Genomic DNA, 19,599 nt, shown 5'->3' on the forward strand with positions numbered 1-19,599 from the left:
TTAGGTGATGCTTTCTGTAGGTTACACTGGGTTGTAACTCTGTGTCTGCACAACTAAAGTAATAATTGAGAATTGGAGCTGTGCTATCTCTGTGTCTCCCATAGCAAATAGATATTGAGTCAAAAGGTGCAGAATAAATAAAAATACGTTAGAAAGTTTCTAATATTCAGTTTTTAGCTCTCCATTTTATAATTGTAGAAACTAATATCCAGCTATTGTGACTTTTTTGTTCACTGGATTCTGTATGCCCGTGCCTTAACGTCAATCATAGACAAAATTGTTGGTGAAATTTTTAAAATAGGAATATAGTGAGACAGAATGTTATTTCCCTCACTCTAAATTTTTCCATAGGAAAAGCTTATTTTCAGCTTTTCAGTATACGATCATTTATTTCTTTATATTGTTTTAAAAGTTCTGTTGACTGAATCTGGAGCAAAATATCCTCCTGGGCATAGTATTTTGAGTTTTTATTTAATTTTTAAAAATTATATAGCTTTGGTAGATACAGTTCAGCTAAAATGGTATAGACATTTCTGTCTGCCCAGTATGGCGAAACAGGCATTATGTTAAACATGGATGCAGACTATATTTGAAAATAAGCTTGTAAGAATAAAAATTAGTGATTTTGATAAATCAGCTGAAATCCTTCATTTGCCTTAAGTGGTGGTGGTCACAAGTAAAGGTGAGTGTGGTCACTTTAGAATTAAAATCTTTGTAAATGTTCCCAGGAAACTTAATGCAGTATTGATAATACAGAGGTAACTGGGCTTTTGGCAATGTGGTTTGATTGAACCCTGAAATCCTGGATTTAAATTCTTTTTTTTTTTTTTTTTTTTTTGAGATGGAGTCACGCTTTGTCACCCAGGCTGAAGTGCAGTGGTGCGATCTCATCTCACTGCAACCTCCACCTCCCGGGTTCAAGCGATTATTCTGCCTCACCCTCCCAAGTAGATGGGACTACAGGCATGTGCCACCACGCCTGGATAATTTTTATATTTTTAGTAGAGACGCGGTTTCACTGTATTGGCCAGGCTGATCTCAAACTCCTGACCTCTTGATCCACCCCCCTCAGCCCCCCAAAGTGCTGGGGATTACAGGCGGGAGCCACCACTCCCGGCCTAAGTTGTATTTTCCAATAATCTTGTGACTTTGATTAAAGTACAGTGTTTATAAGTCAGATAATCAGTTCTGTCACTTGGAAAGTAAGGGAGGTATTATTTATATAAATAGGATTTAAATGTGTTATTAATTAAGGTAGTCCTTTTACTGTTCTAAAATTGTCAACCAATTTTTTATAATGTAATTGCAAGTTTTAATGTTTGTCAAAAGTCTAGTTGTTTATGTGTATGTGTTTGTGCATGTAAATATTTTTCTCTATATAGTTGATTGCTTAATTCTATGAAGTATATTTTAACATCATTTTACAGTTGAATAATTTTATGTGGAAGCTGTACAGACATTCATTTGCCTAAGAAAATAACTGGAAATACGACTATTTATTTTTTTGCAATGAAAAATCAAAACCAGAATTCTGGTTAAATTATTCATGATAATTTCTTGTTCTTTGTTTTTGTGAATGTACATGTGGAATTCACATTAATTATATTAGTTGTCTAAATTTTGAATACTTTTCCTTTATTTAGTAATTTTAGTAACTCTTACTGATAAATTATTATCTCCATACTGTGTATCTTTCTTTTTTCCTGAAACCATCAGTAATACTGGAATACATAAAAGAAAATAGCTATGAGCAAATTTATACAATTTTGTCTTTCTGAGAAGAGGAAATAGGGGAGGCTCCGTTTGTGTTCTTTATTTGAGGAAGAAATAAGTTTATAGCATTAATTAAACCAGAAATAAATCTGTAATTGTAGTACTTTTTTCTGTTCATTTCTAATTCAGTGCCATAGGTTATTTAAGTAACTTTTACAGTTCAAGTTATCCTTACTTGATCAATGTAAGAAAGTGCAAAGAATTTTTAAAAGCTAGTCTAAAAATTTTTGTACCTGTAAGAATTTTGTATAAACAGATTATCAATATGATCCACAATTTTCTGTGGTATGCTTCATTGTTTAAAAGTCCAAGAGGTAAATTGTTTATTTCACAGTCCTTCTACAAGGTAATTCTAAAACATAACCATATGAGCCTCTTTTACAGAAGGGATTGGTATTATCTGCAGTATTCTCTGATACATTTCGTTGTTTAAATGATCAAGAAATACGTTGTTTTTGGTCTTTTTATGTCATTCTGAAGAGTACTTCAAATAGGTAGTTTTGAATGAATACTTTTGAAAGTAGTTACAGAGTTCTGATTTATTAAGTTTTGGTATAAGTGGATAGACAAGGCATAAGAAAGATCGTGAGAAATCTATGTCTCGTATCCAAACTTATTCAAATTGCTAACTTCTCTAAACAATTGCCTTTTCCTTTGGTTTATTCTCTCCAACATGAAAATAGAGAATAAGGGTAGTTATGTCTATAAAAATCTTTGTATATTTATTACTGGATTTGTAGTATGTGATGCAGAAAAATTGAGGGTGCACATCAAGGCATATTATTATTATACAAATCCTATGAAGTAGATTTGTTGTATGTTTTATTTAATCCCATTTATTGTGGGTCAAGTAGTGACCAGTAGCAGTGTAGAAAAGAAATATTTAGAATAACCTCTACATTGCATTTCAGTGCAGTAATCTTACTTAAATTGTTTCTATTCCTTAAAAATTGCTTTGGGATTTTAAAATGAAAATGGAAAATGAGAGTACTCTGTGATCTGATAAAAAGTTGTATTACTATTTTTATTCAATCCAGTTGTTCTTATTGGATTTAATGATTTAGATAATTTCCTTTTATAGCATTAGTATATTTTATAATAACTAATTTTTCAAATACACGTTTATACTAAATAGAAATATTGCCATTATTCTTCTGGATAAAGGGATTTAAATATGTTTTCATATTTATTAGACTCAAATATTTGAATTTCAGGTATTTGAACTGTTTCTGTGGAAAACATTTATATAAAATATGTCTAATATGAAAAGCCATAGTAGACTATTTTATCAAGTAGTTTTAATTGCAGTTGCTTGGTATATGTTTTATTTATAAAATGTACTTTTTCTTTTGCCCTAGGAAAATGATTTGAATGAAACTCTCAAATCACTGTATAACCACCCAGTACCAAAGGCAAATACTCCTGTAAATTTGAGTGTGGTAAGTATTCAATCAGTAATTGTTTTTGGGAGTCATAGCTACGTCTCAATTTCGTTAAGAGCATGTGAACCTTCAGGCAATTCTTTATCAAGTCATCTCTGCTTCCAGGAAGACTTCATTGCTAGTACTAACATAACAAGGTGATAATATTGTGTCTTTTTAACATGCTGTAATTATCATAACTTGATATATCAAGTGTGTTGAATTTAAAAAATTTTATTGTAAACTAAAAGTAAACAAATCTATGAGGATATTTCACTTTTAAGAAACATTGATTTGGCCGGGCCCGGTGGCTCATGGGTGTAATCCCAGCACTTTGGGAGGCCGAGGCGGGTGGATCACAAGGTCAGGAGATTGAGACCATCTTGGCTAACACGGTGAAACGCTGTCTCTACTAAAAATACAAAAAATTAGCCGGGCGTGGTGGCAGGCGCCTGTAGTCCCAGCTACTCAGGAGGCCGAGGCAGGAGAATGGCGTGAACCTGGGAGGCGGTGCTTGCAGTCAGCCGAAATCGTGCCACTGCACTCCAGCCTGGGTGACAGAGCGAGACTCCGTCTCAAAAAAAAAAAAAAGGAACATTGATTTTCAGGTGTAATCCGTGCATTATAAAGGAATATACACACATGCTTAATAACCCTCCTAAAATGAAAACAGTACTTAGTAAGAATAGAAAATGACATATAACATATAAATATGTGATAAAAATTCTGGGTGACAGTTTCATCTTATTTCCCTATACAGTAATATGTCTTCTAGTATAATCACAAAATACTGGAAATATGATTGAATTGCTGTTTGTCAGACAACAAGCCTGTGATGGGATAGATAATTTATTGTACTATTGAAACTTTTAATGAAGTGTACCATCTATATCTAAAAACACTCATGTTTTGGGAGTTTTTGTAAATGCTTAAAGTTCAAAACCATAAAATATGGATGTTTTTATTAATTTTCTTCATGGTTTTGGCATACGGGCTAGACTATTAAAATTTATTTATATTAATTTTGTTTCTTCTAAAATAATAAACTTTTCCTAATAAAGAATAAAAAATATAATGTCGCAAGAGAAAATGAGAGAAAAGCTAACTCAAAGTATATATAATAGTAAGTCTTTTGTGTTTTTATGAGACAGGGAAGTTGTTATCTTTATTATATTTTCTTTGGTAATAACTTTTGTCTTTTTAAAAATTAATTATTTTTTTAATTTTTCCATAAGTTATTGGGGTACAGGTGGTATTTGGTTACATGAGTAAGTTCTTTAGTGGTGATTCGTGGTATTTTGGTGCACCCATCACTCTAGCAGTATACACTACACCATATTCATAGTCTTTTATCCCTCACCCTCCCTCCCACTCTTCTCCCCAAGTCCCCAAAGTCCATTATATCATTCTTACGCTTTTGCGTCCTCATAGCTTAGCTCCCACATATCAGTGAGAACATATGATGTTTGATTTTCCATTCCTGAGGCACTTCACTTAGAATAATAGTCTTCAATCTCATCCAGGTCACTGCAAATGCGGTTAATTCATTCCTTTTTACGGCTGAGTAGTATTCCATCATGTATATATATACCGCAGTTTCTTTATCCACTTGTTGATTACTGGTCATTTGGGTTGATTCCACAATTTTGCAGTTGTGAAGCATGCTGCTATAAACGTGTGTGCAAGTATGTTTTTCATGTAATGACTTTTTTCCTCTTGATAGATACCCAGTACTGGGATTGGTAGATCAGATGGTAGTTCTACTTTTAGTTCTTTAAGGAATCTCAACACTGTTTTTCATAGTGGCTGTACTAGTTTACATTCCCACCAGCAGTGTAGAAGTGTTCTTTGATCACCACATCCAGGCCAACATCTGTTATTGACGTGGATGCAGTGATCGTGTGATCAGTTTAATATTTGTTTAGTAGATGTGTGAGGATCATATTTTGGGATAACTACATGTGTAAGAAGTTTTAAACATTGAAAAGTTATGTTTTATTGCTGTTTGCTAAATAATATGGTGGCTGATGTTTACAAAAGTATTTTGATTTTTTGATTATGACCATTCTTGCAAAAGTAAGGTGGTATCACATTGTGGTTTTGATTTGCATTTTCCTGATTCATTAGTGATGTTAAGCTTTTTTTTTTTTCATATGTTTGTTGGCCATTTGAATATCTTCTTTTGAGAAATGTCTACTCATGTCCTTAGCTCACTTTTTAATGGGATTGTTTCTTCTTACTGATTTGTTTGAATTCATTGTAGATTCTGGATGTCAGATGTATAGACTGTGAAGATTTTCTCCCATTCTGTGTGTTGTCTGTTTACTCTGCTTACTGTACCTTTTGCCCTGCAAAAGCTCTTTAGCTTAATTAAGTCCCAACTATTTATCTTTGTTTTTATTGCATTTGCTTTTGGTTTCTTGGTCGTGAAATCCTTGCCTAAGCCAATGTCTAGAAGGGTTTTTCCAGTGTTATATTCTAGAAGTTTTACAGTTTCAGATCTTATATTTAAGTCCTTAATCCATCTTGAGTTGGTTTTTGTATAAGCTGAGAGATGAGGATCCAGTTTCATTCTCCTACATATGGCTAGCCAATTATCCCAGCACCATTTGTTGAAAAGAGTGTCATTTCTCTGCTTTATGTTTTTGTTTGCTTTGTCGAAGATCAGCTGGCTGTTAGTATTTGGGTTTATTTCTGGGTTCTCTATTCTGTTCCATTCGTCTATGTGTCTTGAGCAAATTTTCATCCTGTGATTTCATGTGATAGTGGTGTTCTCTTACATTATTCCATTTTTTAACCACTACTATTAGTAGTAGACTAAGGTGGTTAGCACCTTAGTTTTGGTGCTTAGTACTTCAAAGAATTCTTAGTCTAGAGCCTCTCCTTCCAGTCATTTCTACAAAAGACTGTCAGATGAAACTTATGCTATATAAAGTCCCCTGTTGAAAACCTTTTGTAGCTCCCCATTTTCTATAGAATTTGTCCAAACTTTGGCCAGACTTTCAGGACCATCCATTTTTTAGATTCAATCCAACTTTTAATTTTCCTCCTCTATTCTGGTCACATTGCTTTGTTCAGCTTCTTGAATGAACATCATGTTTTCCTTTTGGACTAAAGCCTCTTTGTTGACTGTGTTGTTAGTCTAGAACTTGCTCAGTCTTCAACTTTGTGAAACCTCTTGTCATACAACTTAATGCAGTGTTTTTTCTTTCCTGTGACCCTCTCTGCTGCTTTATGTCTGCATCTTCTTTTGTTGCACACTGTCAAAGTGGAAAGGTTTAATAGTCATTTGTAGACTGGGTGATAAAAAACTAAGGATAACCTGGAATTTTTAACCCAAATTTGGGAGTCAGCAGCAGACGTAGTTGTAGCTATTTAAAGGATAAAATATAGAAGAGCACAGAGCAGAGGCTAAGTTCTAATTGCCCAAATAGGCTATAGGTAAAAGGAAAGGAGATCCAGTGAAAGAATTGGGGGAAAGAGCAGTTAAGGAGAAACTTAGACTTGTAGGTCATTGATGCCCAAAGAATCCAAGGTTTATAGTCAGTGGAAATACAGTAGAAAGACCAAGGGAAAGGTCAAGGAGAATAAAGAAGAGCCTGGGATTTTCCAAAAAATGGTAATTTTTCTTTGAAAGTGTTATATTTATAAAGTTATTCTAACACTCTTAAAGAGTTAAGGAAAATAAAGGTGCTAAGACCGTGGAGGTGGCATTAATGAGAAATACAAATGTGTTCTCCCTTTAAATTTGAGTATCGTATTTGCTCAGGAGTAAATAAATACCTTACAAAAATACATCTTAAAACTACCAACTATTGAAACACTTTATCTTTATTAATAAGAACGATAAATTAAAGATTTTTACCCCTTTTTACCTAGGATTAGAAGATTTTGGGTTAAGTTACAGTCACTAAGTGTGTAATGTTAGTCAAGAAAGTTAATCTCTTTAGATGATCCTTTTTTTTCCATTTGAGAAATTGAGCATGTCAACTTTTGAGAAAGTTGTTTTGGTAAGCAAATAAAATGATATATCTAGATATACCATGAAGAGCTATTCAGGTGTTGGTTGGTAGTAAATTGAAGTTTCATCTCATATGGAGAAAATACTTTCTTCTGAAATAGCTAAATTGTAGCTGAAATAATCTTGTCAAAGGAATTTGAGTGGCTGTGTTCTGTTCCTATGTATAATAGTTATTTCCATAATTAAGCCTTCTTATACACACTTGAATTAATAGTCTGATAGTTTCAAGTCTTGTATACCTATTTTAAAGTTACAATATCTTTTTTTTTTTTTTTTTTTTTTGAAGTGGAGTTTCGCTCTTGTTGCCCGGGCTGGAAAACAATGGCGTGATCTCAGCTCAGTGCAAACTCCGCCTCCAGTTTTGAGCGATTCTCCTGCCTCGGCCTCCTGAGTAGCTGGAATTACAGGCACCCGCCACCACACCGGGCTAATTTTGTATATTTAGTATAGATGGGGTTTCACCATGTTGGTCAGGCTGGTCTCAAACTCCTGACCTCAGATATTCTGCCCACCTTGGCCTCCCAAAGTGCTGGGAGTACAGGCGTGAGCCACTGCATCCGGCCTAGTTATAATATCTTAAGTATTGATAAAATCAGCTGTTATGTTTGTTTACCATGAATAATTAATTGCATTTGATTTCAATAACAGACTCCTCAAGCACTGTATCTGGTGTTACACTGTTAAATAAGTGACAAATTTGGGACTAGGACACTTGTCTTCAGTTACTAGAGGAGATTTTAGTTTTATGATGCAAGATTAAAATGGATGATTATGGAAGTTTTTGTTCCTGTACAAGTGGATAATGGCCATTAGTAATCAGAGATTTTTATAAAAAGTTAATGTCTAATGAGAATGCTTTTTTTTGAAACATTTCAAAATCGTTAAATATCCACAGCATTCTCTACTCTTGTAATATGAAAATACTTTCATTAGGATTTTTCTAGCATAAAATTAGCAAATCAGCATTTAAAATAATATTTATAATTAGTATTATTCAAGTATTTTTTAGTGGCTAATTTGGCTACATGGGTTTGTCTCGATTACACAGCGAATTGTTGTGTAAGCTTCTCCCATGAAAGTAAAATATTCATTTTTTTCTCTCATGTATTATAAGAACCAAGAGATATTTATTGCCTGTGAGCAAGTTCTGAAAGATCAGCCTGCTCTAGTACCGGTGAGTTAAAAGGACATTGGCTTCTAAAAATCGCTATTAAATAGGAAAAATAATCATTTATTTCACTATGCCTTTAAGCTTCACTCCAGCCCTTTGGGAAATGGTAAATTTGACTCTTTTAAGAAAATTAATCATTTGGAATATATAATATTTTCTGTTTATACCATCTTTTAAAGCGTAGTTTTATGAAATATAGTACTATTAAAAACTATTCCAAATAAAAGTAGGTTATAGAGACCAAAATCTTTACACATTCTCCATTTTCAGTAGTAGTAATTTTAAAGTATATTCGCAGCACGAGATTTGTCACATTTTTTGGTCCCAAGATCACAAAAGATCTTGTGATTTATCTCCTATTGTTCTTCTACCCTGGAAAATTATACATTATGACTGTGTTAACTAGCCTTGTTCAGACTAGTTTAACTGTGCTCAAATATTGGCTAAAATGTTTCTTTTCTAATCATTAATAATAAGATAGTATTAAATATGTCCTTATGTGATTAAGATATTAAAATAATTTTGAGATTAATATGAACAGAAAATAAAACTTTTTTGATGATTAAATTGCACTTTGATTCTGGGTGGTAAAATTTGGGAACATTGTGGGAAACATGAAGGCATATATACACAATGTATTCTTTACGTAAGTATTGTGATGAACTGTTTTACTTCTTTGAACATTATAGAAGCTAATTAATATTTGGCAGATGTGTAACAATCATATTTTGGGATTACTACATGTTTAAGAAGTTTTAAACATTGAAAAATTATGTTTTATTGCTATTTGCTAAATAATAGGGTGGTTGATGTTTACAAAAGAGATTTCTTGTGACTTACCATAGAAACTCAGGAATCTTAATAGATTTTGATATATATTTGGTTAGCAAGCTTTAATTTTTCCAGTCTACCTCAACTAAATGTGTTTTAATAATATATATGTTTATATGTATGTATAGGTGTATATGTCTCTATATACTATATATACACATACGTATATATGTATATATGTACAAAATAAACCTTTCAGTAATATACTCTTTTTTTGCCTTAACACTTTTTCCTTATTTTTATTTTAATTTTAAGGTCAAATATTTTTAACCAAGTCTTAACTTTTTGTATGGTAATGTGATTGTTAAATCTCATATAAACCTGCTAACTCATTTAAGAATCTCTCAAATTCAACAAATCCTGAATGTCAGTCCATGGCATTTATTAATTTACTCAATATGTTTTTTCTGATTTTCATTACAAATTATATGTTACCAGTTTTAATTATCTTTTTCATACGTGATTTATTTGTATTGATTAGCATTCCTACTTCATTGCCCCTGATGTAACTGGACTCCCAACAATACCCGAGAGTGTAAGTTTCCTATTTTCTACTTTAATTATTCTTATATTATTAATTTTGTTTATTTTGGTCTCACTGTTTATGCATTTTTATATAGAGAAATAGGATACATTGTAATTATCTGTGTTTGTGAGAAATAATGAAGAAATAAGGAACAACGATATTATTTTCTTTTCTTCTTTTTATATCTGCCCCTTTACCTTCTTCTTAATATCTTGTTGTGGATAAGGAAAATTAAAGACAATAATATAAGGAAAACTATTTCTGTCAGTTGTAGTAATTAGGTAGGATCACATATATTCAATTAGGTCTTCAGCTTCACTGTATATGATAGAAGAGATACCTCAGGAGATGGCTTCTACTTGTGGAGAAGAATTCTAGCAATGGGAAATGTCTTCACACAAATCGTTATTTTAGTGAAATTGACATAGTATTTTATATTCCTTGTATATAATGCTTCAAATAGTAGATGAACTGTTCTTAATTTCCTGATTTTAATTTAAAGTAATACATACCTTGCAAGGTTTGGTGGCTATTGTAAGAAATTTTAAAAATTGCTAAAATTTTCATTTTATTTAGAGTCCTAATTCTAGCCATACTAGAAATATTTTCAGTATTTTAATAGTTATTACGCATTAGTATTTTGTAGAAATGTTTAGATAGAGAAGTAGAAGTAACAAATACGCTTTTATGATTTTGGATAACTGTGTGGAAATGAAATATTCCCTTATGTAATTTTTCTTCAGCTTCCCTTGGAAAGTTAAAATGAATCAGTAGGAATAATTCAATCAAAAGTAAAGGAAAAAGCAACAGGAAAAAAATATTTCAATATATACTTATTATTTACTTTGGGATTCTAGTGTTTTTCCAAATGTTTTCAAATGTACTGTTTGGTTTCTAAAAGCACGTGGGTAGTGAAGGAAGTCCAAGAAGACAATTGTAAATTTTCTGATATCAAACCAAGACTGTCAATGGTGTTTTCAGTACAGATGGATCCAAAAAACCCTTATGAAAAGCTTTGCATCAAGTTGCTCGTATGGGCCTGAGATAGATAATCAAAGCTCTCAGGTTACATAATAGATCCTAAAGTCTTGACTGCTGTACATTGTGGGCCAGGTACTCCTTGTTAATGTTTTCTTTAAGGCTGACTGACCATGCCTTGACTTATATGACCCTTGTCCCTTCACTTCAGAGTTTCAAAGTCAAATTTGCTTCCATCTACTCTCTCTCCTATTTACCTTTCTCTTATGTTTACTAACAAATAATAGCTTGATTTAACAAATGTCACATTTTAAAAAAGATGATTACTTTGAAAGTTTCAAAGAAACAAACATTCAAAGGAAAAACTGCCACTGAGAATATGTATTTTTCCGTGTTTATTAACATGTTTTATTTTGCAGAAAGTCCTCTTTAGGGAAAAGAAAGCAAGAGAATAAGCATAAGGCAGCACTCTATGTTGAGAAATAATTCCCCAAATAAAAATTACCTTTCTTTTAGATTATAGGAAATATACTAATCTTGAATGACTTGAATTTTTTTTTTTTTTTTTTTTTTTTTTGAGACGGAGTCTTTCTCTGTCCCCCAGGCTGGAGTGCAGTTGCGCGATCTCGGCTCACTGCAAGCTCCGCCTCCTGGGTTCACGCCATTCTCCTGCCTCAGCCTCCCGAGTAGCTGGGACTACAGGCGGCCTCCACCACGCCCGGCTAATTTTTTGTATTTTTAGTAGAGACGGGGTTTCACCGTGTTAGCCAGGATGGTCTCGATCTCCTGACCTCGTGATCCTCCCGCCTTGGCCTCCCAAAGTGCTGGGATTACAGGCTTGAGCCACTGTGCCCGGCCGAATGACTTGAATTTTTATATGGAGAGTTGAATTGGAAAGTGAGAAAGCACGAAATAAACCTCTTCCCATCAAATTCAACATCACCCACTGATAGTTACAGGTTCTATTGATGTGCTCTGTCATGATTACCAATTTGTGGTGGTAAAGTTTCTATCTTCTGGAAATTGAAGAAGTAATTGGATTTCTTATATTCTTGCCCGACTAAAAGTTTTAGCCTACTAGATCATAGCCCACCTGATGCTACAGTTTTTGTTTGTTATATCTTATTCAATCCCTTAATTAGTTTGTTGCTGTCTGCTGTATTTGTTTCATTATAGAAAATTAAAAATAATAAGAAAGGAGAAGATCTAAAAGTCAAAGTTAATGTAGTAGCTTATCCCAGTTTCATTCTCATGTAGGGGATAAGAGTGCTAAATTAAGGAATCAATTTAGAACATCATCAAATTATATTTGATTATAGTGGATATAAAGCAAGCCTGACATGAAGTATAAACAAGGTAATTTCCTTAATAAAGTACCAAAGGGCTGTTTTATAAATTCACCTCATTCTTTGGGTACCTTGTGCATGCTGTGTCATATCAGATGATGATTGGGCCTGCATAGTGAATGGCAAACATGAAAAGACTCAAATGTATTGTCTGGGGCAGCGGTTTCTGAAGCATCAGTGTATATAAGAATCACCAGAAGTATTTGTTTAAAAAGCAGATTCTTGGCCAGGTGTGGTGTCTCATGCCTGTAATCCCAGCACTTTGGGAGGCCGAGGTGGACAGATCATCTGAGGTCAGGAGTTCAAGACCAACCCGGCCAACATGGTGAAACCCCATCTCTCTACTAAAAATACAAAAATTAGTTGGACGTGGTGGTGTGCATCTGTAATCCTAGCTACTCTGGTGGCTGAAGCACGAAAATCACTTGACCCAGGAGGCGGAGGTTGCAGTGAGCCAAGATCTCACCACTGCACTCCAGCCTGGATGACAAAAAAGAAAAAAAAAAGCAGATTCTTGGGGACATACACTAAAGATGACAATTCAACAGAGCAGCTCTAGGTTGGGGCCCAGGAAATTAGCTTTTTTTCAAATACTTAGCGGGTAAGAAAGTTGGGAAATCTGTGATCTGATCATCCTCTGCAAATACTTTCCTTGAGTAGGGTTATGTTTCAACTAATAATAGACTATTATGTGCTTTATGTGGCAGCAGACTAGTATTACACTTAATTATTTTAATGAATACCATTTTAAATAATAATATCCTTTGAACTTCAAGACTTTCCGGTAAATGTGTAAAATGTTTTTCTTCACATTCACTATGAGCTGTAACTTACACAATTATTTTTTACTTGTACAGAGAAATCTTACAGAATATTTTGTTGCCGTGGATGTGAACAACATGCTGCAGCTGTATGCCAGTATGCTGCATGAAAGGCGCATCGTGATTACCTCGAGCAAATTAAGCACTGTAAGTACTTCACACTTCTTTTAAGTAGCAGGTATTGAGTATTTCACAAAAAGACCTGAAAACCTCTACAGATTTAGAAATGTGCTATGTGTGCTTATAAGACAATATCTACATACGTTTTTGATATATGGTTTTAATCTGGCTCTTGAAGTACAAAAGTCTGATTTATAGGAAGCCTTCTCAGATGCATTAAGTCAGGTTAATTATTTTTTCTTATCAGGAGATGAGAGTTTTTTTTTTTTTCTTTTTAACTCTCCAGAGTTCATTTTAGTGCCTTCTACTATATAAAGAAGAGCTATTATGAGATTTTTATTATTCACTTGTGGCTTTTTCCATTGGAGCTACTTGAAAGAAATCAAGGGGCCATGATAATAGCTGCCATCCTAACCTGGTAATAGGTAGATTCGTCTTTGTTGCCAAGTAGTGGTTTGGGAGTAGATTGTATAATAGTTTGATTTAGAGCAGCTCTTCAGGCTGATAATAACTTAAAAGTCAAAGTAGCATTTTTTATAAATCACAGGTTTTATGACATTCACTAAAGTGTTCTTTTGGTAGGTCTTTCTTAATATGGTAAAGGCAGTGAGAGAAAGATTTTTCTTGGGTCATAGAAAAATATTCAAAAGTATTTTGCTAGATTTTTAAATTTTTTTCTAATTTAAGCTTTAAAAATTTAATATTTTCAACTTAAATTTTTAAATACAAATTTAAATATAGTTTTAAGTAATCTATGATGTATTTATGTAGCAAAAACTATTATTCAATATTGTATGAATTTTCTTCTTCACAAATTTGATTAATTGATAAATAAAACGATATTTATAATGTTTTCTTCTCCTATAGTAGAAATAAAAACCTTAATCTGTATTTTAGCATTTAAAGTAGAGGAGTTTCAGGATTTCTGTAGGATATCTGTTTAACATTTAACAGTGATAAAGGTGTTTTCAGTGAGATTAAATGACCACTTCAAGGCCAAACAGCTAGTTAGAGACAGATAATGTGAAATTGAGTCTTTTGATTCTAATTTTTGGGTTATTTCCATTACTCTACAATTGAAAAAAATACATACAATTGTACATATAATTTGTATGAATTTATAATTCACACAAATCTCAAAAATACGATTTTGAGATTTTGAATTGTAATTTGATATGCTCACTCCTAAAAGTTGAAAATGCCCTTTACATACTGAAAAATATATGCATTTAAAAGAGTAAGGGTGGATAAATGATGCGGTAATATCAGAGAATAAGTGCTAGTCAATAACAAGTAATTTTTTTCTTACACATCTTAGAGATGTCAAGAAATTCAGTTTGACTCATTTGATATTTTAATTTGCCTATCTGCTATTTTTTAACTTACTATTGAAATGAAACATTCTTCTTCTTTCCCCCCAGCTCCTCCTCCTCATTTTTTAAACATGATTTTTTTTAAGATTAAAAAGGATATTTTTAAATGGATATTGTCCTCAAAATTAAAAAGACTGTATAATAGGCCTTGGAACTAATTTTTATCAGTATTAATTCCTGTAACAAATGTTTATTAGGCACATACTATGTGCCAGGCACTTTCTAGACATTAACCATATTTGACTGGCATGAAACAGATTATAAACAAGTGAGCAAACAAATAGCAATTATTTATTAGCTAGGGTTACATAATGGATAAAGTGAGTGGGTGTACAGGGTAGACGGTGATGGACAGGTTTCCATTTTATGTAAGGAAGGCCTCTCCAATGAGGTAGTATTTTGTTTGTTTGTTTTTTTGGGACAGGGTCTTGCTATGTTGCCCAGGCTGGTCTCAAACTCCTGGGCTCAATGGATCCTCCTGCCTTGGGTTTCCAAGTAGCTGGGACTATAGGCACATGCCGCTGTGCCCAACTCAGTGAGGTAGTATTTGAGCAGAGATCCAAAGAAAGTGAGGGAATAAGCTATGTGAGTGAAGCATAGGCTACTCTATTTGTGTATCAAAAATAAATCTGAGTATATGTTTTTGAAAAATATTGGTGTTTTGTTTTAATTTATATCCACCTCTTAATGACCAAGTAATCTGTTTGACTCAGTTTCTTTAAGTGTAGAGTAGGAGCAATAGTAGCCTTAATCTCATAGGATTGATGTAAAGATTAAGGAAATACATATATATGAAGTGCTTAGAATGATATCTGCATAGAATAAATGTTTAGTAATTATGAGCTATAATTATATTTTAGTTTATATTTAATTTTTTTTTTTTTTTTGAGACGGAGTCTCACTTTGTCACCCAGGCTAGAGTGCAGTGGCACAATCTTGGCTCACTCTAACCTCTGCCTTCCGGGTTCAAGTGATTCTCCTACCTCTGCCTCCCAAGTAGCTGGGACTACAGGCGCCTGCCACCACACCTAGCTAATTTTTGTATTTTTAGTAGAGACAGGGTTTCACTGTGTTCGTCAGGCTGGTCTCGAACTCCTAACCTCAAGCAATCCACTCGTCTTGTCCTCCCAAAGTGCTGGGATTACAGACGTGAGCCACCGCACCCGGCCTCTACATTTAATTTTATAATAGTCTACATCTACAATTAGAGTAAAAATTAACATTACTGTCTTTTAACTTAGTATTTGGCTTTAAAAACAAATTATTATCATAAAGGCTTAGTATGTTGGGGGAGTTGTTTTCTATGTTTGATGTCAATTTATTATCAACTGTTTATAACAGTTCATGAAAACTTGATGGTGATGTCACCTCTAAGTTACCAGCTCTGTTTTGGTTCACTCTCTGGGACCATTGGGCTGATAAAAGAAACATAATTCAAGTTCTCTTTCATGATCTTAGTCTTCTTTTATGGAGGAAGCTGCTTTGCTTGAATCTATCTTGAATAATTCTTTTATATATACAGCATATAAAATATATCTGCTATAAATTCCATGCATAGTGGCATTTAAGGTCAACGACTCATTTCTTAACATAAATTAAAAGTAATTTATGTAAATTAAAAGGAAATTAAAAGTAAAATCAATGAATTTACTTGTTTTTAAGCTTTTTATACTCATATTTTTATATATCACGGAGACTATAATGTATTTAATGTTAGAAATTACGTTTTATCCATTTTTAATTTTTAAAGTATACAGCCCAACTCTTAATTTTTAGAAGAATATATGTAAAGGTGGCCTAACATTCATAATTCTATTGTAGTTTTAGAAATTTCATTTGTCTCAGTTATTTACTTTTTGACAATCATGATATTTCATAGTTATAATAGAATGATAATTATAAACCTTACATCTTGCTGTAGGTTTTAGTGATGACACTCTCATTAGAGAATCAGCTAGCTTGAGGTTCCTTTTCTTTAGGTGCTGTTTGTGGTTAAAAATGATAATTTCTTGCCGGACGCAGTGGCTCACGCCTGTAATCCCAGCACTTTGGGAGGCTGAGGTGGGCAGATCACCTAAGGTCAGGAGTTCGAGACCAGCCTGGCCAACATGGCGAAACGCCACCTCTACTAAAAATACAAAAATTAGCCAGGCATGGTGCCATGCACCTGTAGTCTCAGCTACTCGGGAGGCTGAGGCAGGAGAATCACTTGAACCCGGGAGAGGGAGGTTGCAGTGAGCCAAGATCACGCCATTGCACTCCTGCTTGGGTGACAGAGCGAGACTACGTCAAAAAAAAAAAAAAAAAAGTAATTTTTAACCTTTAAAAGATAAAAAATTTAAAATTAAAAAAATTAACTTTAAGATATGTAAGCACAGATATCAAGAATATTGTTATGTTTTCAACATTCTAATAGATTTTCTCCCTATATTTTAAAGTGTGGTATTGTGTTAGTACCTATTATTATATTTTTGCATGTTTGAGTTTAATGAATTGAGATATAATCAGTTTTGTTTTTATTCTGTTGATTCATACATTATTCTGTTGATTTATACATTGTCAAGTACACATGGAAAGGTTTCTGGTAATCCTGAACAAGAACATTGATTTTATCCATGCTGTAGGTAGGCCATAGATGTTTAAGCCCCAAGTGAATCTTGGTAGACTAGCAGAACATCATATTAGAGTCTCGTATATTCAAAGCAGAGGCATAAATCATGATATTACAAGGGGATATCAGTTGACTTATTGCTGTTTTGTGACCATAGGTAGGTTGGATTGCTGTTTAAAGCCATGTCAGTGGTTCTCAAATCAGTCAGGCATGAAGCCTTGTCATATGCCTCTATAATTGTACCTCACCAGACTTTCTCTAACTAGTCAGCTGGGGCTGTGCATTTTGTCTCAAACACCCGGCTGGCCAGCATCTGACAGGAGCTTTCTCATCATCCTGTCAGTAATATGTTAACTAGAGTGTATCTTTGTGGCCTGTAGAAGCAGGCGGAAGGGATGCTTCTTTTAAAAGCAGATGTCTAAATGTTAGCTATTATTTTGACCATTATTTAGTTAGTAAATTCACCCTCAGAAAGTCTATAAGCATATTAGTTACAGAGATTTGATTGTGTAGTGCATGTTATTTTGGGGATATTTAGAGCAAGCAATATGTTATGAGTGCTGGAATTACGTTAATAAACTGTAATTTCTTCCTTTGTTATAGTTGCCCCCAGGCATTTAAGCATATGTTTTTCTCTCCTCTCATTAATTCCATCAAGGGCATATGTAAAAAGATCTTTCGATCTCTGGAAAATCAGCTATTAAATGTAGATTTTACAGGTTTAGTCAGACTGAAAGGCAGTCCAGAGGATTTTAACCTGTTTATCTGGATTATACATATTCTTGATTCGTCTCTTAATGGTGCCACCTGTGTCAGCATTTTATCCGAAACCTGAAGTGCAGAGGCTCTTTCTGGAGATGAGGAATTGAACATTTGGTGAGAGAACAAAGATTACATAGTCCTGCTTCCTAGTTAAAGTTATTAAAGTATATTTTTGCGCCTCATGTTTTTAAAGCTGCAGCAGAGTGGTGCAGTTAAAAGTTGTTATCATGATCTCTCAGGGAAAGATTCTAGAAGCAATTTTTAGATTTTTAATTCTTCCCCAAACCCATAAGCAACCAGTTATGTCATCTGAAACTGTGAATAATTCTACTTACCAGTTTATCATTTCACATGTACACAGCTATTCCGAACATTGTATTTTTAGTCAGTGCTAAGTGAATATGACTAGAGTGGGGAAAAGGTACTGTTGAGGTCATCAGGAAACAGTTTATTGGAAGGGATGTGTGAAAGTTATTTGGAGGAGACTTCTGTTACAGGAAAACTAGAGGTGTTTGTATCTTCCAACTCCTGTAGTGATAATGGCTCTCTTTTTCATGAAAATAAACACATATTTCTGCCTTATGATTTAGTACATTTGTGTTCTAAAAGTAAATAATTGGCTTTTAATTCACAAGGAAGAATTTTTTAATTTAACAATTATGGAATTATCAAAGAGTTGTTATTAACTTGTCATTCCCCTAGGTTCTGTAAGCTTTGTTCCTGTATGATATCCACAAAAATGACCTTGGATGATTTCAGTTTACCAAGCATTTTTTTTTTCTTTTTTCTTATCCTTATAGCTTATAGACAGTGTTAATGTTAGTAGTTTTTATGTGGAACAGTGACAATTTTGTGCTGATGGTGGTAATCAACATTAAATAAAAGAAAACAATGTATGTGTTGGTTTTGTTTCTTTAATAAAACTGTTGAGGGAAGTGTGTTTATTTTAAAATGTACCTTCTATATTTATATGTTTTTACATACTATAATTTTTTTTCATTTTACAGTTAGGCAAGTTTTTCTCTTCCAGTGAGCTTTCTTATAGTGCAGTTTAGCTCATTGTTGACATCCCATTCAAACTTCCAAAATGGAACTCGCCATCTTTTCCCCATAGTCTCCTTCTCCTACTATAAAGGGCTAATTTGGTGAATCACTCCTCCCTCTCATGTGTTTTCCCCACCTACATCCTATAAGTTCTACCTCCTTAATCTTTTCTTCTCCAATTCCTGTTCTCCATTTCAACTGCCCACTGTCTTAGTTCAGCAGTTACTACTTTCCACAGATATTATTTTCAGATTATATATGCTGAATTCACTTACATAAAATGATGATGTTATTAATAATTATAGCCAATATATAATATAGGGCATGCTTCGCGCTACTTACCCTACTGAGAAATTTATTTAAACTAACTCATTTAATTATTATGTATTATGTGGTAGGTACAGTTTTTATCCACGGTAGACAGATGAAAATGTGGATTTTGAAATTGAGAGGGAGTAAGTTGATCAAGGCCATAGTACTAGGAATTGGTTTAACCAGTTCTGTATGATTCCAAAGTATATGCTTACAATCTTTACACAATTTTGCCTCTCACAATGACCATCTTATAAAACCAAATGCATCCTTACCTTCTGCCCCAATATAGTATCCCTTCCCTTAAGGAGCCTCAGTTTATTATTTGAATTACTTACAGTGAAGTGACTTTTTTCCTTGTCTTTGCAGGTCTAGTCGATTATCTCTCAATATGTCATATTTATACCTTTCTCTTATTTTGAGTACCACTTTTAGGGCTAGCACTTATCTCCTGTTTGGACCTCTCATTTTCCATTTTCTCATCTTTTA

The 19,599-nt window shown here is 33.5% G+C and overlaps 1 protein-coding gene across 1 annotated transcript in view; it reads left to right on the forward strand.

The window, feature by feature from the left end:
* Positions 1-19,599, forward strand: part of DENND1B (DENN domain containing 1B) — a 266,884-nt gene that overhangs the window by 125,612 nt on the left and 121,673 nt on the right. Inside the window, exons 7-9 of the mRNA XM_030818697.1 lie at positions 3,132-3,212; positions 9,699-9,752; positions 12,925-13,035. Coding sequence (XP_030674557.1) covers positions 3,132-3,212; positions 9,699-9,752; positions 12,925-13,035 — 246 coding nt within the window. The remainder of the gene's footprint in view (positions 1-3,131; positions 3,213-9,698; positions 9,753-12,924; positions 13,036-19,599) is intronic.

This window comes from Nomascus leucogenys, chromosome 9 (genome assembly GCF_006542625.1).
Source record: "Nomascus leucogenys isolate Asia chromosome 9, Asia_NLE_v1, whole genome shotgun sequence".
NCBI lineage: Eukaryota > Metazoa > Chordata > Mammalia > Primates > Hylobatidae > Nomascus > Nomascus leucogenys.